Source organism: Stomoxys calcitrans, chromosome 2 (genome assembly GCF_963082655.1).
Source record: "Stomoxys calcitrans chromosome 2, idStoCalc2.1, whole genome shotgun sequence".
In the NCBI taxonomy this organism is placed as follows: Eukaryota; Metazoa; Arthropoda; class Insecta; order Diptera; family Muscidae; genus Stomoxys; species Stomoxys calcitrans.
The window spans coordinates 196067304-196090557 of NC_081553.1; the positions used below are offsets into that span (position 1 = coordinate 196067304).

Below are 23254 nucleotides of genomic sequence, written 5' to 3' on the forward strand. Positions count from 1 at the left end.
TATTGTATGTGATCTCAGGCTATATTTGATACCAAATAAGTATTTTGTATTGAAATTTGAAATTTTTTTTAAAATTAACCAAAAAACAAATTTTACAATTGCAGCATTTTTTGTTCATAGAAATTTTTGCTATTCTGAAATTAATTCTAACAGGATAAATTAACAAAACCAATAAAATAGGAGTTATAATTTGTGTTTTGATACTCCAAAAATTAAAGAACGAAGCTTTAATTTAAGCCTTCTCCTCGTTTTTATAGGTTTTACACAAAACAATTGTTTTTGATTTCTCTCTAACAAATAATTTTAATATTATTTTCTTAATTTTTCCTCTGCCTAACTACTACCTCCAACTACAAAATCTACTACTTATGGAAATATAAAATCCAACACACAACAACTTCCTTCATAAAAAAAAACCAAAATAGATTCCCGATCCTCCAATCGAAATGATATTCCCTCCCTATATAGCACAACCCTGCAAATTACCCTGTTGTCGACCCCTGTCGTCATCAGTGCCACGTTATACTAGTAATTCTGCTGCCATTAATGCTGCTAGTCCCGCTATCAATAAAGCCTTAAAGCGGTGCAATTCATTTACGCTAAGCACCACCACCACCAACATCGCAACACCAGGACATGAGATCATCGATCATCTAAATCATGATACTCATCATAATTTCCACCATGACAATATACTTGACCAGAATGACGATGACGATGACTGCAATGATCTGATACCACCTAGACCACCGGAGGTGCAGGGAATAAATAGCAATGAAATGCCAAAGCGTTTGACATCCTATGAAATGATACCAGCGATTATCAAACCATCCTCCTCAATGCCCAATGGTTTGATGACCAATAATAAATATTCGCCCCAACGCAGGGTTCCAGACAATCTAAATACCAGCGATGAGGGCCTCCTAACAGATGGTGGGGAATCCCAATACAATGGCTCCCAAACGAATATTTTATTACCTCGTCCCTATAGATCGCATTCGCGTAGTACTTCCAAATCTTATAATGTCTCCAATTCGAATTTAACCACTACCACAACCTTGGCCTCATCGACTTTGTCAAATCTATCCACCAATTCAGGGGCCATGAGCCGTTCGGGCAGAAATATGATAACCACTCCAGCATCTGGCGGAGTTGGAGGAGGAGCATATGGTTTGAATTCATATGGTAGTAATAGCAATGGCGGTGGTCCGTTAGGTTCTCGTTACGCTAATAATGTTCGTACCCAAAATATAGAGCCTCGTACAACCCCCTATTACTATCATGAGCTAATGCAAAAATCAGCCGTTTTCGATTCAGATTTGAATTTATTAAATGGTGGCGGCGATGGTGAAAATGTCAAAACTGACATTTCATCCAATCAAATCTCCACAAATGCGGTGGTTTCTCCCGAGGTTTCATCCAATGCACCAACTTCTGCTCGGGAGCAACAATACCTTCAATCTCAACATTTATCCTCTCTCAATGGAAGCCTAGATAATGTCTTGGAGGCCACACGCAAAAATTTAGATGATTTAATACATGGCAATTCATTGCTATATAGTTCGCATTCCTCTAACGATTTACTTAACAACAATACGAACGGCAACAGCAGTAGTGCGGTTACTTTGGTCGACGATGATCAACCTCATAGTTTAGGCTACATCAATACAGGTCCTTCGAATAACTCAAATCCCATACCGGCTATACGCAATGTTTTAGGTTCGGCTTATGCGAAACGCAGCAGCCATCAATCGTTGAACACGAGTAATACGAACATTTTCAATAGCAACAATATAATCAACAACAACCACCATAATAGTGGCAGTAGTCATCACATAAATCATCCTAATGAAAAATATGTTGCATGAAAAGTGTGCTGTGCCAGTGTTTAGTTTTTTGTATTTAAAACATAAGCATTTGGGATTGCGATTTGATGCAAAACAAACAAAAGCAGAGAGTGAAATTGTGAACAAAATTTTTTAACTAAATGTAACGTTCTCCATGAATTTTAAATAAAACTTCAAATAACTTCGGTCAAGATAGCCAGCATCTTAACATAAATATTAATTGTTCCTCACATAAATCATCCTAATGAAAAATATGTTGCATGAAAAGTGTGCTGTGCCAGTGTTTAGTTTTTTGTATTTAAAACATAAGCATTTGGGATTGCGATTTGATGCAAAACAAACAAAAGCAGAGAGTGAAATTGTGAACAAAATTTTTTAACTAAATGTAACGTTCTCCATGAATTTTAAATAAAACTTCAAATAACTTCGGTCAAGATAGCCAGCATCTTAACATAAATATTAATTGTTCCTTAATCGAGATTAAAATTGTTAAATAAATCTTCAAAGTGCTCCTACGTACTGATATTTGAGTGAGACTACTTTTTTTGCCACTTCTCAAATAAAATACTTAGTTCTCGGCTCAATAAGAGGTTAAATTCACTTTTAACTATTTTGGGCACTGTTAGGTAAGACATTTGTAATAAATACACATTCTGATTTGAATTCCCTACACGATACGCATCTAAACCAATATGCAACAGCTGTTCATTACAAGGTAGATCAATTGAAGGTAGTTTAGTAAGCTCAGCTAGTTGCTGTTTGTATACCAACTAACACATCGAAATGTCTTTTTCAGACTCCACAATGCATATATATTAATGATCGTCGTTGAATTTTGAGGCGATTTAAGGGTGTCATTTATTTCGTCCATCCGACTTCCCGTTTGTCAGTTGTAACCACGATTAAGCCTTTAAAACTTGAGATATTGATTTGATTTTAATTTCTGGAATGGACAAAATAGTACCATTTTTGGGTATACCTACGATATACACCAAACTCTCTATTTATTTGTTGTCGTATTTTGTTCAAATGTTCGGCAGTGCCATATAATGACAGCTATATAGACCGATTTTCCGTTTTTTGGGTATTAAACCCTGGTTATCTCGAAAAAATTGTATAGAATATTCTACATTCTCATTTCTGATGCGATGCATGGAGATGCAAATCGGTCTTTATTTTAATGTAGATAGTAGCAGTTTATTATTACATAGGGTTAGAAGGATAGTATGACAGTCATCACTTACTGTCATTTCATTCACTTTGTTACTTAGTTCGCTGCACTTTTATTGTGTCAACAAACAGTGCGCTAAGGAGTTGTAGCAATGCTATAGAACAAACCGAGCGATTAGTTAAAGCTGAGGTAAGCGTTCATATCATTTTATTTACAGCTCGACTCAATCAGTGGTGACTTGCAGACATTTGCTTCTAGTCTCCCATGAGTGCATTAAATGCTGCTTATTTCAGGAGATACAAACTAATCCAACTAAATAAATCTTTCTATTAAGCTGCATAGATACCGCAGAAAATATTCCAGCTGTTGGTCAACTGAGTACACCTGTTATTAATCTACCTTGATACGCTTTGTGGCCCTCAATATCTAATGGGATGTTTCCACAGTGTAACTAGTTGTCAATCTACCAACTAAAATTCTTGAGCTTGTAAAAAACGAATTATTTTATTTCAGTGCCCTAAAATTTAGAACTGAGTGCATAATTGAACCTCTCAATGTCCATATAAAATATCCAATTCGGACATTTTGTTTTTATTGACCTAAAATGTTTAAAACTTAGACTTTTCATTCGGATTTCCAATTTCAACACTCTGCAGTTGTAATCAAATCATATCCAGCATAACGCATGTAGATTATCGCCAAGAAAATTTGTTACCAAAGAAAGCCTCCATCAAGACAGTGTTATAAACCTCCTCTACCAAATATACTTATCTAGTTATTTTGTATCTCCTAATTTATGACAGTATATGGTATTTTGTATATAATAATAAACCTATTTTTTAAATTTTTTGTAACTAATTCCTATATGTTGCATGTTTTTGTTTTATATGTAACCGTAGTTTGTGTTGTTATGATCAGCTATATCAATAGCATATACATACTATATCGTATTCTTGTTCCACACACCCCAAAGCCTATCTATCGCCCAATCTCAGCATCACATTTCAAAGATTTCCTATTGAAAAATCGGAATCCTTTAGACTTCGTAAATTATTAACTTTAGATGTAAAACAAAATTTTGTTGAAAAAGAATATCACAAAGAGAAAGAAAACCAACAAAAATTGAATTTGTTTTTAATAATGTTGCTAACTTAATTGTTTTTTGTTTCATCTTTTTTTCTTTTATTTATATATCTATCAAAAAAAAAACAAAACACCCAATACAACAATTCAATCAATCGAAATCAATCATCATCACCAATCAAATCAAATCAATCCTCACATCATATGGTCATTTCCCTTGCTTATATCAATAAAAAAATCTCATTATACTCCCCCCCACCCACCAACCTTTATATCGAAAACTCTAACTAACAACAACAACAACAACCACTACAACTCTCTTATATAACTTGTGTCTTTGTCCGCAACAACAATAATAACAAAACAAAAATGTGTCCGTCCTTATCTGATTTTGAACGAAATTAAAACAAATGTTTTTTTTTCAAAATGTTCGTTTCCTTTTATTTTGTTTCGTTTCGTTGAATGCTTGGCAATCAAACGTATCTACTTTACTCCAACGGCGTTGATTATTCTTGTTTACGTTACGTTTTTTTTATGTAAATCATTCGTTACGTTGTATCATTTTCGTTACATTACGTTTGTTGCTATTTCCCTTCCATTTTATTATCTTTTTTGAAAAAAAACTCGTTTTGAATCAATCGTTGTTTTTTGAAAACTAATGCTTTTCCCCCCAAAACACTTAAAAACCCCCTTCCCCATCCCTTGTACCCAAAATCCTCATTTCCCTATTCCCCACGTAATGAAATTTGATGTATGGCACAAAACCAAAAACAAACAAAAATGAATTGAAACCCGCACACTTGCAATATCCAAAGCCTGTTGAGTCCTTATCCGATGACTTCCTATTCCCAATGACCTCAAACCGTTTGTCGTATGCATCAAGTCCTGAATCCGATTTGGAATTAAGTCCCGGGCCGTCAACATCATTATCTTTGGGCAATTTACCGCAATTGGTGAAATCAAACTCTGATCCTTCGATTGCCACAAATCAGGATAACTTGGATAGGGATAGAGACATAATTGGTGAAGGATTACCACCTCCATATACGGTAAGCGGAACAATACCCAAAATATTAAACACACAAACAATTAAACAAACAGCTTTCATAGACATATCAAAAATAAACATGTATGTGCATGTTCCGATTTGTTAACCCAACTCAGAAGATAACTAAAATCTAAACAATAAAATAAAAAATAAAATACACAATTAAATTCATCTTCATTTTCGCTAACTAAGCTAACTGACTAACGACCCTCTCTTCTGCTCATCTTTGTTTTTGCCCATGACCAGATTCCTTTTGATCATACCACCACTACTCAGCCACCACCAAATCGTCGCCAGACCATGGATACTAGCAAATATGGTGGTTACCCCTCCAATTCGAATCTTCTCAATTCGGATCCTTCAACACCTTCCACACGACCGCAGTCGTTGTATGGCATAAACGCCCCAGATTTGCCGCCTCGCATTGATCGTCAGTCCAAGCCAGGACCCAATGATATTGTAAGCCCCTCTACTACCACAAACACCCCTTCGCGTTCGAATAGTTCCGGGGGCACTTTGGGCCGTTCAGCTCAAGAACGTCTCTTTGGCAAGGCCATTGTTAGTGATGATGTTCAAGCAGAATATATTTCAAGAAATGCCGTCAATCCTAATGGTGTTGGTGCGGGTGATACCATGGAAAGGCATCATGCCTCTCTGGAGAGACAAGCCCGCCTAAATGCTGCACAATCGAAAATACCGGGAACAAATGCGACCGCTGCAGCCATAGCCACCCCACAACAGAATGGTTCAAGCTATGACAGTGTATCCAGTTATGATTCTTACAATGCCTCCCAGTTGACCATGCAAAATTTGGGACGTTTGGGTCCCAATGCTCCGGATGATCTCAAATCAGTGCCAAATGCCAAGTAAGTTTGGGAGGGGTATTTTTGAATATAATGTTTGAAAAAAATTTGATCGATAAACGTTTTTTTTTTCAGTGCTGGCCGTCCTTTGCCACCTGTAGGCATGGGTAGCCAACCGGCTGACTACGCTCGTACCACTCACGATCATCGTCCTTATGGTGGTGCCAATGATCTTAATCGTCAGAGCAGTCCTGGTAGACCACCATATCATGATATGAATGCGGCAAGAAATATTGGTAAGTAAATATATAGTACATACATATATAAAATAAATTTATATAAAAAATAAATAAGTAAATAAAAAAAATAAAACAGAACAAAGCATAACGAAGCATAACGAAGCCGAAAAAATAAAATAAAACTAACCAATTTAAAGTAAAAAGGAAAAATAAAATTTTACAACAAAATTTATAAAAAAGCCAGTAAGAAAAGGCAAAAGTCGGGCCGTGCCGACTGTAAAATACCCCACACCTACCCTGTAATTACAAAGTGGGAGGAAGCTACATCTAATTCTAAATCAATTTCGGTGGACCCGACGGATGTTTTCATATGGATTGTTAAACAATCCGTATCAAATTTCGTGCAAATAAGTCCAAACTGTAATAACTACGGCTGACAATTGACAACATTATTGCGAGTGTCATACTTTGTTTCCATAGAAAATTTTAGATTTAAAATTTTTATTTTTAAATATTCTCTATTTTTTATGATTGATTTTATAAAAAGTGTCATCATTTTACTCTACAGATGTTTTTTAAAGTATTGTGTCTATAGAAAAATTTTTTAAAATTAATTTAAAAAAATTTTTCTCTTTTCTTACAGATCCTCGTAATGGTACGCCTCAACGTCCCTCAAATTTGGGCCTCGAGGGAAGTCCCCGAAAAGTGGAAACCAAAACTGATTATGGAAAATACAGGTGAGTGCTAATAGCTGAATACAAAACTTGCTAAACTTCATGTCATTTGTATTTCTGTTAGAGCCTATTTATGGTTTTTCATATTATTTTCCTATGGTTATTATTTGTAAATATTAACCAAAAAATTAATTATGCAATTTTTTATTTCTCTTTTACTTTATTTTCAATAAAAACTAAACAAAAAAATAAAAACTAACTGCATGCTTTTCTGAAAAACAAAACAAAAAACCAACTCTCTTCTGAAACAAAAAACAAAAACCACGAAACGTAACTATAAAATATGAAACCTTTTATTAAATTTTATTCAATTTCGAAGATATCATTTCCATATACATCCCTTTCACATACATTGTCCATCGGTTCAACGAACCCATGGTCAAATGTCTCAGAAAAAATGTAGTGCTGTGCCCTCATGCATGCCACCCAAGTTGGCCTGGCGTCCTTGTAGACCAACTACCGGTGGCTATTTTTTGGCCACCGGCTATAGTCCAAATCCAGCACAAATTTGTAGCATCTCACGTCGTCGTCCTCCACTTGTGCAAAATATTTCCATATATGATACCTTAGTTTAAAAACATTTCTAATGTACATCCTTTGTCCATTTGTATGCAATGCAAACAACAATAAAATAGAGTATTGTCGAATATAATGCTCCCATGTTTTATTTCGTTCGTTTTTGTTTTTGTGTCTAAACCCGAGTCCATTGTCCCATGATGTTTTTGTTTCTTAAATGAGTTGTAGAAGTGTTTTCTCTTTTTTGTAACAATAAACCATTTTTTATATAAATTTCATAATACATTTATATTTTTCATTGTGTTTCTTTTTTATGTTCATCCATTTGCCCTTTATCATGTGAACCCTCCTACATCCACGTGTGTGTTTTGATTTCCTACTTGTTTTGTCTTAACATTACATCGCATGTCTCGCTGGTATTGTCTCCATGACAGTCGCAATAATTCTGCATCACAAGCTGATTACAACAAAATACCCAAAAATCCGGGCATGCCTCACATGGTGGTACCTCCACCCAATGTTAATGGCAATATGAATGGCTCTGCAGGACCAAATGGAGCCAGTGGACCATTTAAACCAGTGCCACCACCAAAACCTAAGAACTATAGACCACCTCTACAGAATGCTGGAAATGGCAATGGTCCAAACCAATGGGAAAATCAGGTGAGTTATAAAGAGTAATTTAAATCACATTTTCAAAACAAGCAAAAAGTTCTATGGAAAAAATAATATTGGGTTGCTCAAAAAGTAATTGCGGATTTTTCATATAGTCGGCGTTGAAAAATTTTTTCACAGCATGTGACTCTGTAATTGCATTCTTTCTTCTGTCAGTTATCAGCTGTTACTTAGCTGTTAGCTTGCTTTAGAAAAAAAGTGTAAAAAAAGTATATTTGATTAAAGTTCATTCTAAGTTTAATTAAAATTGCATTTACTTTCTTTTAAAAAATCCGCAATTACTTTTTGGGCAACCCAATATTTGAAAAAAATGTCATGAAAATAAAAATTTTTACAAAATTTTCATAAAAATCAAGTTTTGACAAAATTTGTTGGTTAGGTTGAAAAGAGATGCAGATATTAATCCGCCTCATGCCACAACGGACATACACCTAAGCCAGTAATCGGCTTGTTGTACGCTCTTATAACTAAAAAGTAACATCGAAAATTCTTAATTGTTTTCCATACCACTCCCCTAAGTTGGTTCATGTCTGGTATCGTGTCCTCACCTAAGTACAAGTGTCTGTTAGCCGCGAAATCCGGGCAATGACAAAGGAAATGCTCCATCGTCTCATCTTTCCCACATGCTATCACTTGTCTCGCCGATTTTGCATAAGTGATCTCGTAGTCCTATGACACCAAAAGCTATACTGACCTCCTTCTTACTTCCTTTCAGTAATAGCCTTGTCCTCTCACAATCCCCACCGTCCTCTCACGATCACCCCATAAGATTTTCGCCTTCCTACCGAGTCTTTCGCTGTTCCACAGTGAGCGTTTGTCGCCCACGCCCTTAAATCGGACTGCGTCGACCCGAAAGGCTTCGGGTTAACAAAGTTTATCGATGGCAGTTCTCTGGTCTTCACTTCCGAATCGTTTCGCCCTCTGTTTGGACCGGCAGCCAAATGATGCGGATTGTGCCATTCTCAGAGAAGGCGTTATTCTCCTTTTTATACTGCAAGACTGTTCGTGACCTTACCCTCCTGGTCGTTTTTGCCTTTTTGGCTCTGTGGAGCCAGTGGACTGTCCTCGGATTCAGTCCCCATTTCGAGCCTACGGCCCGTCTACATAGTGCGCAACATCTATGAGCCTTCTCAGTACGCTCCTGAATGTGACACTTCCAATTAAGTTTTCTATCTAAGATCACACTAAGTATTTGACCTTGTCAGTTGTCGAAATCGTTTTATTGAAGAAACGTGGTTCGTCAAATTGGCCCGTCTTCGTATTCCTTGTGAACAGGCATATTTCTGTCCTATCTGGGTTAACGTTGAGACCCCTGGGTCTAGCCCAGACATATGCCATATGCGAGACCCCTGGGTATAGCCCAGACATATGCCATATGCGAGACCCTTTTGGCCCTTCTGCATAGCTCGTTCGGATCCTTACCCCTAAGAAGTAAAAAGTACTATAACATCGTCAACATAGCAGACGAGTTCAAATCCCTACTCAATCAGCATCCGTAATAGGTTATTTATGGTAGTGGCGTGCCCAGTGTCACTTTCTACCTTATATTTATGTCGTGGGACACGCAATTTATCCACCAGTTGTTTAGCATCTGGTTTATCCAGTCTCTAAGGACCCGGTCCACCCGGTACAGATCTAAGGATTGAATCAATGTGTCGGTCCGCACATTATTAAACGCCCCTTGATGTCAAAGCAAACCGCCAATGTGTACGTCTTGGCATCAAAGAAATCTTCTCGCGCAAGACAGTCTCCACCGACCTTCCCTTGACATAGGCATGCTGTATTTAAGCAGTTTGCTGGATGTCCTACTCTTTATCATGGTATCCACAATACGTTCCATGGTTTTAAGTAGAAAGGACGTAAGGCTTAAATGTCTGTAAGCCTTTGATGTCTCATAACTTGCCTCTCCATGCCTAGGGTATAAACACCGCCCTTGCCTCCTGCTCCACCGACCTTCCCTTGACATAGGCATGCTGTATTTAAGCAGTTTGCTGGATGTCCTACTCTTTATCATGGTATCCACAATACGTTCCATGGTTTTAAGTAGAAAGGACGTAAGGCTTAAAGGTCTGTAAGCCTTTGATGTCTCATAACTTGCCTCTCCATGCCTAGGGTATAAACACCGCCCTAGCCTCCTGCTAGGCTTTCGGATTATATGCAAGTCCTTGGCACGCTATGAAAATAGTGGTCAGATAGTCCACCTCCTTTTGTAGTAACCCCGGAAATATTCCATCAGGTCCGGGCGAATTAAATGGTCTGAAGCTCCTCAAGGCTTTCTTGACCATCAATTTCATTACGATAAACCTTCGATGAACCACTTTATTCCAAGATTCCGGTGTCTCCGTGAGTCCTGTCGTATCGTGTGGCAAATGCGTTTTCATCAAAAGCCTCAACGTGTCCTCCGTTGTTTCTGCTCTCACTTTCATGTCGTCTTCAACGTTTCAGTTTTGACATGGGTTTTTGAGAGAAACTTTTTCATCTTGGCGGCGCCCTCAACGCTATCGACCTGGTCGCAGAAAAGCTTCCAGGAGACATGTTTTTCGCTTTGGTAATCTTCCCAACATAATTCCGCCTTTTTTACGAAGTGCTCTGTTAAAAAGTCAGCGGACCTCTTTCCCAATGTTGCGAAACTCCCCGGTCATTCAGTGTTTTTCTTGGGCTGATTTCCCTTCTCGAAGAGGACAACTATCTTTGAAAGACTCCACTAGTGCAATCGTAATCCTGTTGACATTGACTTCTATGCTAGGACAAAATTTTTATATGAATAGAATTTTTTACAAAATTTAATACAAAAATTTTTGACAAAACTTTATAAAAAAAATTTTGATTAATTTTTCATAAAAAATTAAAAAAAAAATTCTTAAAACTAAAATACAAATTCTCATAAATAAAATTTTGACAAAATTTTCTTAAAAATAAAAAAAATAAAAAAAATTTTTCTTAAAAATAAAATTTTGAAAAACATTTTTTAAAATAAAATTTTGGCAGACTTTTCTTAAAAATAAAAATTTCTCAAAATTTTGGTTTGTTCCCTTTCTTGTACTGGTTTTAAAACAATTTTTTTGTTTTTTCTTTACATTATTTAAGGAACCTGGTTCTCCCCGTTCTCCCAATGGCTTCTATTACCCACCAGCACCTCAACATCATCATTATGGCCAACAAACTCCTGGATCTCCGCACACAAATGCTGCTAATATGCAACCTACCTATGGTAGCAATAATAACTATGGCCCTCCCAATGCATCGAGTTATCCTGCAGCAAATGGCTACAATGGCAATGCTACATCACATCATTATAATGGTGGAAGTGGCACTGGACCGTATATAGCACCCCATAGGGGTATGCCTCCCCCAATAGGTATGTATTTTTGTTTTTCATATTAAGTAGATGCTTTGAGAAATGTAAAAAAAAAATCCAACAAAACCACTTACTAATTAGGTAATCTTCCCCCTCCTCCCCATACCCCGGAACGTCCTGGTTTAGATTTGGCCGGTAGTCGTGAGCAACGTGGTTCTGCCTTTGAATTATATCGTAAACCTCAAATTGGTACTGCTGGACACCATCACAACATGAGGTAAGTCATTTTAAAATTAATTTTTGCAACTCAAGAAGAAGAATGAAAAAAAAACAAGTAAAAAAACAGTTAAACTATTGTCCAGAAATGACATCCCTGCTACATTTTATAAAACTTTCAACCATATAAAACTTTCTGTATTTCTTGACCCTCCCCTTTTCCCCCAGACTTTTATACTTGTGTTAACGAAAAATGTTTTTATTTTTGTTTATTAATCCATCTCGTTTTGTTTTTGAGAAATCATTTGTTTTATACACATTTTAAATCAAAACTCGCTGACATACTTTTTAAAACATCGGTTCAAAGGTCATAATTGTTTTGTGTTATTTTTGTCAAACCATCATCATGATAATTTTTTTTTTTATAAAAACATTTTCCAAAACAACTATTCGATTCATACACATCATTGCAGCCACAAATAAATTCAACAATAGTTTTATTTTTTTTTTTAAGTTAATTAGAAATCCAAATTTTATATTAAATCCTACAGATAATTTACTAAGTCCTAGTATTTTGTTCTGTTCATCTCCAACACTTAGACAAAAAATTTTAGCTTTTATTTTGCAATAACCAATCAAAAATAACATAAATTTTTCAAACAGATAATGAATTTAAAAAATATTCATTCAAAATAACATTGTGGGAAAATCCCCAAAGGTAATCATGATGCAAAATGTTTGGCAATGCTGCGATATATGAAACAAATTAGTTTGGCATCATTTTTCTATGATGTTAAATCGACAATCGGTGTAGTGTGAAGATAAATTCATTTTATATATTATTGAGAGGCTAAGCAAAGTAGATGCTCCGGAATTCAGCGCATAGCCGTTTTATTCAGTATAGTAATACCTGCACATCCTCGCTTTTCTGTGTATAAAGACACACGTGGTTAAATAACAATCGATTAGAACACCAACTATGAATAAATACTCCCACCATTTCATTTCAAAGTCAAAAAATAAAAGGGCAAAGATTTTTATAAAGATAAGATTGTGAATAGATATTTAATTTATATTGACGAAGAATAAGCTGAAAAATGGCAAAAGAAACCCCCTTGAATTAGCAAGAAAAAGAATGACAGCAAATTGTTGTTTTTCATTGCGTATGTGTTTGTGTCAACTCGATGCCATATTAAAAATGCAGTTCATAAGTGAGAGTATAAGATATAACAGTTAGGCGAGTATGAAAGTTAACAGGTGTGTGAGCGATAGAGCTTTCTCTCTATCGCTCACACACCTGTTAACTTTGAAGGAGATCATTAAATTGCAAGTTGTTAAGGAGCAAATTACTTACTATTTTTTTGTCGTTTAAAGTTGTATCCCCTATGCAGGGGAAGACTTGGCCCATCAAAGATGTATAGCGCCATCGCAAATTACTTACTATTTGACTGGGGGCTGAGGTGTGGGTGGGTGGGTATACTTTGTTGGCAACGGCAAAGAAACAACATTGGCAATACATACATATATTGGGTGGATAATAGTTTGGCAACAAAATACAGGCATAGAAATACAAACATTGAAAGAGAAATAAAAACTAGAGAAGTTATTCGAAACGGTATACGATTCTGCTTAGCATTGATAACTATGTAAATATGTGGCCGTACTTTACAGTTAATGAACGGAATGGTTGGTTGATATTTCAAAGTAATAACTGTGGTTATGCGTGTATCGCCGAACTGTATTAAATCTGTAAAGGGGTGCAGTATTTTTATTAACGTTATATATAGTGGCCCGCACTTGTTTCTTATATAAACAGTTATATTTTTGTTTGAGTGTTTGAATGCCCGTATACAGGGTAGCTGGCACGAAGTGTTAACAATTGAAACAGTTAAATTTTTGTATACGTTTTTGAAAGCCCGTATAGAGGGTAGATGATACGAAGTGTTACCAACTGAAACATGTTTTTTTATTGTTTTAAATGACACAAATTTGCGGGAGTAATCTAAATTTCGGAATCCATTCACTTTTTCTCGATACATTCACTTTCACATCAAACACTCCAAGTGGAGGAGTGTTTGCAGAAGGGCCGAAAGGGTCTTGCATATGGCATATGACTGGGCTAGACCCAGGGGTCTCAATGTTAACCCAGACAGAAATATGCCTGTTCATGAGGAATACGAAGGCGGGCCAATTTAACGCACCACGTTCCTTCAATAAGACGATTTCCATATCTGACAAGGTCAAATACTTAGATGTGATCTTGGACAGAAAACTGAATTGGAAGTGTCACATTCAGGAGCGTACAGAGAAGGTTCACAGATGTTGGCCACTATGTAGACGGCTCGAAATAGGGCCTGAATCCGAGGATAGTCCACTGTCTCTACAGGAGCGTGATTAGACCAATACTTACTTACGCATCAGTAGTTTGGTGGACTGCTACGGAGTAAAAGTGCAACATAAGGACCATACAACAGGTTCAGAGAACATGTTGTCTTGACTCATTGACATACAGCTATGAGATTTAAGGCGATGGGAGAATGGATTGATAATGGGAGCAGCTCATACCATCGCAATATAATCGAGGCGACGAAAGGAAACCTGGAAGGGAAGAAGTTTCCGATCGGATACCTGAGATGAACCGTGTAGTCGAGTGTGAGGTACTGCTGCCATCGGCAGAGTCTTGGATTGACGGAACCCTAGTATTGCCATCTGGAAGATCATGTTATACGGATGGATAAAAACTACAGGACAGAGTGGCCCTGGGGATCTACATTGAGAACCCAGGCACTGAGATCTGTTTTAGACTGCCTGACCATAAATACGGTCCTACAGGCGTAGGTAGGGGCGATCACGGAATGCGTGAAGTGATGTGGTGCTAACGCGAGGACGTCGAGTGTGAACATCTTTACCCACAGTAAAATTGCCATAAGGGCAACAACATCCAGGACGGTAAAGTCACGAACAATCTTGCAGTGTATGAAGGGGATTAACGCCTTCTCTTAGGATGGCAAAATCCGCATCTTTTAGGTGCCGGGCCATAATGGAGTCAGGGAAAATGAAAGGGCAGACGATTTGGCGGTGAAGGCCAGAGCACTGCCGTCAATAAACTTGGTTAACCCTAAGCCTTTCGGGTCGACGCAGACCGAGTTAAGGGAGTGGGCAACGAAAGCGCATGCAACATTGTGGAACAGCGCAACGGTCGGTAGGACGGGGGATCCAGATCGTGAGAAGACGAGGCTATTACTGAAAGGAAGTAAAAAGGAGGTCGGTATAGCTATTGGTATCATAACGGGACACATAGGACTACGAGCTCACTTATGTAAAATCGGTGCAGCAATTGCCAACCTTCAACATCATCTTTACCACGTGAAATTCGTTTTGAATGAAATATTTTTTAAACCATTAATGGTATTTTTAAACGAAAATAAAACATTTTTCGGGTTAACGTACTACTTATTAAAACAAACAAACTATAGAAATCCTAACCTAAATTTTTTGGGTTGTTTCCTAAAAGTCTAAAATAATTTAACATAATAAAGCCTATAATATTATTTTAGATTCTCTATTAAAAAAAGGTTTTGGTTTTTTTTAAAGCATTTCAGTGCCATATACATAAAACTTTTTTTTTGAAAATAAGAAATTAGAAATGGTAAAACTAACCCCTCAATTTTTTCCTTTAAATATATTTACTAGTCATAAACAAAAATAATAATTATTTCTCCTAAAAGACCTACATTCATTTGCTTTAGATAAAAACAAAAACTACATTTAATCATATTTTGGTATATTACATACATTTGGGTCTCTAAGGTTTATAACATCTTTGGTATGATGGTAATTTTTTGAAAAGGAAACAATTTTATTGTTGTCTCTTATTCAATTGGTATTTGCAAAATAAAGAACAAAATTTTTTGTAAGTTTTTTTAAATGAATGCATCAGCAGAATGAGTTTTGTAATATTTAAAATTAAAATTAACAATATTTAAAAATTAAATTTTAAATTTAAACACATGCGTTGTATACATAAAAATCTCGGTTTATTTAAGCAATTTGTACAAATATTTTAAATGAATTATTTTATTTATATATTGATATAAAAATATATATATATATATATATATATATATATATCTGTTGCCCTTACAACAAACTGTACGTCCTAATATTTATAGGCTAAAAATCAATAGTTTAATATCTGAAATAAATTTTGAGCCAATTTTGGGCATATATATTCAAATGACACCTAATCTGTTGCGAAGGAAGCTGAGTTGGCATCCCTTAAGTCAACATAAGGTATCTTTTATTCATCATTGTTGGTTCCATTTGATGCAATAATTTCAATCGGTAAAAGAAAATTCGAACACCAACCTTCACCAAAGTCCCCCAACCAATATAGGTGTCAAAAGGTAGTTAGGAGTAGAGTAAGAATATGATATCTATATTTCCATGAAATTTTCACATATGGTAGAGTTTGGACCCCGTAAAAATAGAGTACATAATTTTGTGATATGCGCTAGGTGGTTGGACATTCTGCCTAGCCCCAATTGTCAAAAACCTTTGATCTCGGGAATGGGTGCATCGATTAAAGCGAAATTGTGTATGTCCCCTTATTACTTTACTTTACTTACTTGAATTGGCTGTGACAGAACATTTGTACCATTATCCGAACGTAGATCAGCATTTTAAGCGCCTCGATCTTCTGCGCTCATTCCAAAAATTCTGACACCAAGTTTCGAGGTGTTTCCCACCACTTGATCTTACCACCGGGTTTTGGTCGTCTTATGTCCCCTTATGGTAACCCAAAAACACAAAATTGGTATTAAACATTGGGGTAGGGGGACACCCTAACCCAAAACCCACTCAAACAGACATGTTTGCCGATCGGGACAATGTGAGCATAAAGTAAAAATATTTGAGAGTAGAGTACAAACTTGATATAAAAATTTTACCCTAAGCGTCGTGGGCGCTTCCCACCCCTAAAAATTACATGTTCACTTTTTTGGACAATATGGGGAGCAAATGAAAGGTAATTGGGAGTAAGATACGAAACATATATTAATATTCGTGGTCAAGTCCCAGTGGGGCCGTCCCACCCCAAAAATCTCCCAAACGGACATGTTGGCCAAAAGGTACTTGAGAGTAGAATACGAAACTTATATAAAAATTTTGGGTCTATTCCCAGGCGGGTCGCTCCACCCCAAAATGGGCATGTTCACCGAACGTGACAGTATGGGACCCAAACGAAAGGTACTTGAGGATAGCGTATGAAACTTGGGTTTATTCCGGGGGGGTCGCCCGCCCCAAAATTATGCCTCAGATGTAAATGTATACCAAACGGGGCAATAAGAAATTCTAAAGATTGGTTTTGAAGAGTTAAATACGAATATAAATTATTTTCAAATTTGGACCATGTTAAAAGGGGGCCGCTAACACTTCAGTGTGTAGCGAAGCACACAGAGTCAACCGAGGTCGTAGTTCACTCCAAGACGAATTTCGTTAAGGTCGTCCAAAATCAGTTGTTGTTCCAAAACCATTAATGCTGTGGGCAAACAGATATTGCAAGATCGTCGTGGGATCTATCGTGAGATTGAGACAACCTTAAGCATTAGTGGGACCAGCATACTTTCAATATTACAGGAACATGTGACCTTAAAAAAAAATTTGTTCGTGGTGGATCCCACACAATTTGTCAATCGCAACAAAATACTTATGTCGATTGGTCGAAAGAAATGCTCCAAAAGTACGAAACAACTGCATTTTAAGCACACAAAACATTGATTTGATGAGTTATCCGCCGTATAGTACTGACTTGGCACCGAATGACTTCTTTTTATTCCTGTACGTAAAAAATAAAATAAGAGGTCAACGTTTTTCGACACCTGAAGAAGCGGTTGATGCGTTCAGAATGCATGTTTTGGAGATACCTGTGCCAAAGTGCTTAGACAGTTGGTTCAAGCGCATGCCAAAGTGTATAAATCTTATTGGGAAATATTTTGAAAGACAATTAAGTTATTTTCGATGATTAATATTTGTTTTTATGTTCTCTAATCCCGAAATATAAAAGGTAACCCTCGTAATTGCCCTATTCAGGTTTGGTCGCCGTCCTTCCAACCGTTTCACTGTGCCCCATTGCTACATACGCGATCGTCGCTTACGCCCCTAACTCAAACATCATTGCCCCGAAAGGCTTTGGATTCACCAAGTGTACTGATGGCAGTCCTCAGATATTTTCGGCCAAATCGTTGGCCATTTCATTCCTCCCTACTGCGCTATGGCAAGGCGTTCAGACGATGCGTATAGTGATATCTTCAGAGAAAGTTGTAATATTCTTCTTACACTACAAGACTGTTTGTGATCTTACGTTGTTTTAGCTCTGGTGACCAGTTTACTGTCAGTTATTATGTTTACACACAACGTTCTCACCACTCCATCTCAAGCATTCCGTGATCGCCCGGATCTCCGCTTGCATAACCACATTATGGTCAGTCGGAAACAGATCTCAGTCCCTGGCTCTTCAATGTAGATCCCCCAGGCCCAATCGGAGACTGTGCCAGTGGCAGCAGTGTATCGCGATTACGATTCCCCAGGTACCCGATACGAAACCTCTTTCATTCCATCCAGATTTCCTACCACCGGCTCGATTACACCGCAATGGTGTCACCTGTTCCTATTCCTATACATACTCCGAACGCCTTAAGTGTTATAGCCGCACAGTCTCCAATGCCCCAGTAGGCTGGGCCATCGTAGCTCAGAGGTTAGAATGTCTGCCTTTGACGCTGAACGCCTGCGTTAAAATCCGGGCGAGAACATAAGTAAAAATTTTCAGCGGTGGTTATCCCACCTAGTGCTGGCGAGGTGTTTACCTTGGGTAATCAGCCATGTAAACTTCTCTACTAATTGGCGTCGCTCTGCCCCAAGCCGTTCGTACTCAGCAATAACAAGTAAAAGCGTGCTAAGTTCGGCCGGGCCGAATCTTATATACCCTCCACCATGGATCGCATTTGTCGAGTTCTTTTCCCGCCATCTCTTCTTAGGCAAAACAGGATATAAGAAAAGATTTGCTCTGCTATTAGAGCGATATCAAGATATGGTCCGGTTTGGACCACAATTAAATTATATGTTGGAGACCTGTGTAAAATGTCAGCCAATTGGAATAAGAATTGCGCCCTTTGGGGGCTCATGAAGTAAAATAGAGAGATCGATTTATATGGGAGCTGTATCGGGCTATAGACCGATTCAGACCATAATAAACACGTATGTTGATGGTCATGAGAGAATCTGTCGTACAAAATTTCAGCAAATCGGATAATAATTGCGACCTCTAGAGGCTCAAAAAGTCAAGATCCCAGATCGGTTTATATGGCAGCTATATCAGGTTATGAAACGATTTGAACCTTATTTGACATAGTTATTGAAAGTAACAATAAAAAAAGTCTTGCAAAATTTCACTCCAATCGGATAAGAATTGCGCACTCTAGAGGCTCAAGAAGTCAAGACCCCAGATCGGTTTATATGGCAGCTATATCAGGTTATGGACCGATTTGAACCATACTTGGTGCAGTTGTTGGATATCATATCAAAACACGTCGTGCAAAATTTCATTCAAATCGGACAGGAATTACGCACTCTAGAGGCTGAAGAACTCAAGACCCAAGATCGGTTTATATGGCAGCTATATCAGGTTATAAACCGATTTGAACCATACTTGGCACAGTTGTTGGATATCATAAGAAAACACGTCGTGCAAAATTTCATTCCAATCGGATAAGAATTGCGCACTCTAGAGGCTCAAGAAGTCAAGACCCAAGATCGGTTTTTATGGCAGCTATATCAAAACATGGACCGATATGGCCCATTTACAATACCAACCGACCTACACTAATAAGAAGTATTTGTGCAAAATTTCAAGCGGCTAGCTTTACTCCTTCGGAAGTTAGCGTGCTTTCGACAGACAGACGGACGGACGGACGGACGGACGGACAGACGGACATGGCTAGATCGACATAAAATGTCACGACGATCAAGAATATATATACTTTATGGGGTCTCAGACGAATATTTCGAGTAGTTACAAACAGAATGACGAAATTAGTATACCCCCCATCCTATTGTGGAGGGTATAAAAAGGAGGGGGACTATCATTGAACTTATTCTTGTATTGGGCAGCACTTCTTGATGTGAGAGAAGTATCCCCGCTGGTCTTTAATAGAGTGTCCGCTGGTCTTTAATAGAGAGACCTGATTCTCATCGCCCGCTTAAGCCAATACATCATGTTCTCCAAATCTGTTGTATTGCCTTAATGTTGCACTTTTTCTTCATCGCAGTCCACCAAACTACCGATGTGTGAGTTAGCATTTGTCTTCTCCTTATCTTATCCTGTAGAGCTAGTGTAGTATATTCGAATTCAGGCCCAATTTAGAGTCTACGGCCCATCTTCATATTGGCAAACATCTGTGAGCCATCTCAGTAAGCTCCTGCGACACTCCCAGTTCAGTTTCCAATCAAAGAAATCTTCTTATTATTAGACCTTGTCGGATATCGTTATAGTTTTGTTGAGGAAACGTGTCGCGTCAAATTGGCTCACGTTTGTCCCCTCCTGGCAGATTTCAGTCTTCTCTGGGTCAAATTTCAAAGTCCTAGGTCAAGCTCAGTCGTATGCCATCTCCAAGAGACATTTGACTTTTCTGTACATCGGTTTCGGATACCTACCCTTTAGAAGTTTTTTAATATCATCGTAGCATTAAATCCCCCCTCAGTCAGGAACCGTAATATGTGATTAAGAGGTGGTCTTCTATAGCAGTGACCATAAAATGCCTCCTTATCTTTATGTCATAAGACCCACAATTTATCCCCTATTCCCTTATCATATTTCAATGCATACCGCTATAGTGTACATCATGGTATCGAAAGGCTTTTCATGGCTTCGAGTAGAAACGACGTAAAAATTAAAGGTCTATTAACCTTTGCCCTCTGGCAGGCGTTTGGAGTACATGCATGTCGTAAGCACACTGTGGATTTAGCGGCCCGATGGGCACCAAGGTGTTCCGCCTCCTTCTGTATTAACGCCGGAAATATTCTATCAGGTCCGGGTGACATAAATGTTCCGAAGCTCCTTAAAACTTCCTTTACCATAAAGTCTACAATGATAAGCCTTCGATCAACCTCTCTGTTCCAAGATTCCGGTGATTCAACGTCCTGTGGCATCCTGCGGAAATGCGTTTTCATCAAAAGCGTGAACATGCCCCCCTATTTTCGTTTAGATTAGGTTAGGTTGAAAAAAGGGTGCAAATATAAATCCGCACCATGCTACTATGGACATACACCTACGCCAGCAATCGGCTTATTGTGCGCTCTAAAATCTAAAAAGTAACCTCGAAAAAGAAAATTATGATTTAGGAATTCCGTGGTACTTACAAAATTGTTAATTGTTTCCCATGCCACTCCCCTAAGTTGGTTCATGTGTGGTATAGTGTCACCACCTATGTGCTGGTATCTGTTAGAAGCCGTGCAATGACAAGGGAAATGCTCCTAATGTCTCATCATCTTCCCCGCATGCCCTACACATGCTATCACTTTTTTTTTTTTTTTTGTTTTTTTTTTTTTTTTTTTTTCTTTTTTTTTTTTTTTCGATTTTCACCTGTTGTGGTCGTGTTATCAAAGCGCTCCGTTCGTATACAAAATACAATATAAACATAACATACCATCACCATTAAAAGTAGTGCAAAAAATTCCTTACACTCCTGGGTAGTGCATCGATTATTATCTCTTCTCGGGAATTGTCGGGTGTGCACAGAAACGGCAAAACATTTTGCAAAAGAAAAACACACTTGGATGCAAAAGAAATTCACCACTAGTGAAAAAACTCAAAATTACGATTAAAAAACAAACTATATCTGTCCCTTGTGATAAGAAATAAAACAACAGCAGCTGATCTTGTTTCTCAGTCTGACAGTCAAATGGTGTTGCCAGACTTAGTTCAAACAACTGTGGTGGTGTTCATGACTTTAAAGAAAATATACATATAGTCACCCTGTTATTAACGGTCACTGTATTTAAAATTTAAAATGAGTTTTAATAACCCGCCTCCTGGCGGAGGAACGCCTTTACGAGGTAATAGAATACAGATTATTCAGAATGAAAACACTATGTTAAAGCAGCAAATTCATGAAATGCAGCATTCTATTGATAACATTCTTGCTGAACTACAACATTTGAAGCACGAAAACATTGCCCTTAAAGAACAATTGCATTCCAATAACGATTTTCAACATGAAAGATATAGTGATAGCGCTTCCATGGTTGATGAAAACATCGTAAACTATGATCAAAACTCCGAAGAGGAACAAAACGTGAATGTAAATGCTCATCAATATGTAACAGATGAAGAGGAACTAGAAAGGGAAACTAATTGGATCGTCCAGAGGTCAAAAAAGAACAGATCAACTGCTAACAAAGTCAACCAAGACCAAGGTAATAAACAATACAACCCACCTAAAACTAATAGTGAAAACAACAATATAAATAAACAAAACGCAGTGAAACAAGGATGGGTTGATAAACCTCCTCCAATTAATGTTGTAGGAGTAACTAGCTATGAAGGAATAAAAAACATTCTAAAATCTGCAAATGTCCAAAATGTTACTATTACTTCTTTGAACAATAATGTGTGGAAAATTAACACTTCTGACTCAACAGGGTACAGAAACTTATCAGCAACATTAAATTCAATGAAATTCGAATGGTACACATATGAAAATAAAACAGAGAGGCCAAACAAAGTAATTATAAGAGGCCTCCACCATACATGCACTAAAGAAGACATCATAGAAGATCTTCAAAACAAAGGCTTCAATCCCCTTGATGCAGTTAACATTTTAAAGAAAGAGAGAAAAGAAGAAAGCAACTCTTATACATACAGAAAACTGCCTATATTTCGAGTCACTTTCCACAGAGATGATAACATGGAAAATATCTTTAAAATTACTAGCATTCTCAACTTAAGAGTTAAAGTAGAAGCGGTACGTGCACAAACGAGATTAATTCCGCAGTGCAAAAGGTGCCAGGGATTCAATCATACTAAACGATATTGCCAAAAGGAGGCGAGATGTGTTAAATGTGCTGGTAAACACGACACAGAAAACTGTGAAAAGCCTAAAACAATAGTTCCAAAATGTATTAACTGTAAAGGTAACCACCCAGCCAGCTATAGAGGTTGCGAAGTGGCAAAGGAACTGCAAAAAATGAGAAATAAAACTAGACTCATGAAAGAGGGAACAAGAAAAATTCAGGATAACGAAGAACCACTGGGAACACGTACAAGAGACCACCAATTGCTACAACCTCAATATCAAAACCAAACCTTCCAAAGACTCCAACAAGCACGTGTCCAACAACCATTTCAAGGAATGAACCGGCAAAACATGCAACCAAAAACTTTTGCAGAGGCTTTGAGCCCAAACAACGCACAAAATGCAACAGATAATTCATTGATCTTAAACGAAATCCTAAAAAATATGCAAAAAATTAATCGCCGTTTGGATGATCAAGCGGTATTAAATGAAAAATTAATAGATAAAATAAACGCTATCATAATAAACGCGCAAAATATAGTCCCACAATAATGG

The 23254-nt window shown here is 37.5% G+C and overlaps 1 protein-coding gene across 11 annotated transcripts in view; it reads left to right on the forward strand.

The window, feature by feature from the left end:
- LOC106086373 (tight junction protein ZO-1) overlaps nt 1–23254 on the forward strand; it is a 445342-nt gene that overhangs the window by 408421 nt on the left and 13667 nt on the right. For 8 of the 11 annotated variants that reach the window (XM_013251022.2, XM_013251031.2, XM_013251025.2 and 5 more), the window contains 7 exons: nt 4917–5150; nt 5396–6015; nt 6088–6248; nt 6835–6928; nt 7876–8104; nt 11204–11474; nt 11556–11691. In XM_013251022.2, the coding sequence (XP_013106476.2) occupies nt 4917–5150; nt 5396–6015; nt 6088–6248; nt 6835–6928; nt 7876–8104; nt 11204–11474; nt 11556–11691 (1745 nt within the window). Of the gene's footprint in view, nt 1–4916; nt 5151–5395; nt 6016–6087; nt 6249–6834; nt 6929–7244; nt 7578–7875; nt 8105–11203; nt 11475–11555; nt 11692–23254 lie in introns of those variants that run through there. The other 3 variants (XM_013251023.2, XM_013251024.2, XM_013251032.2) reach the window with 3 other exon arrangements.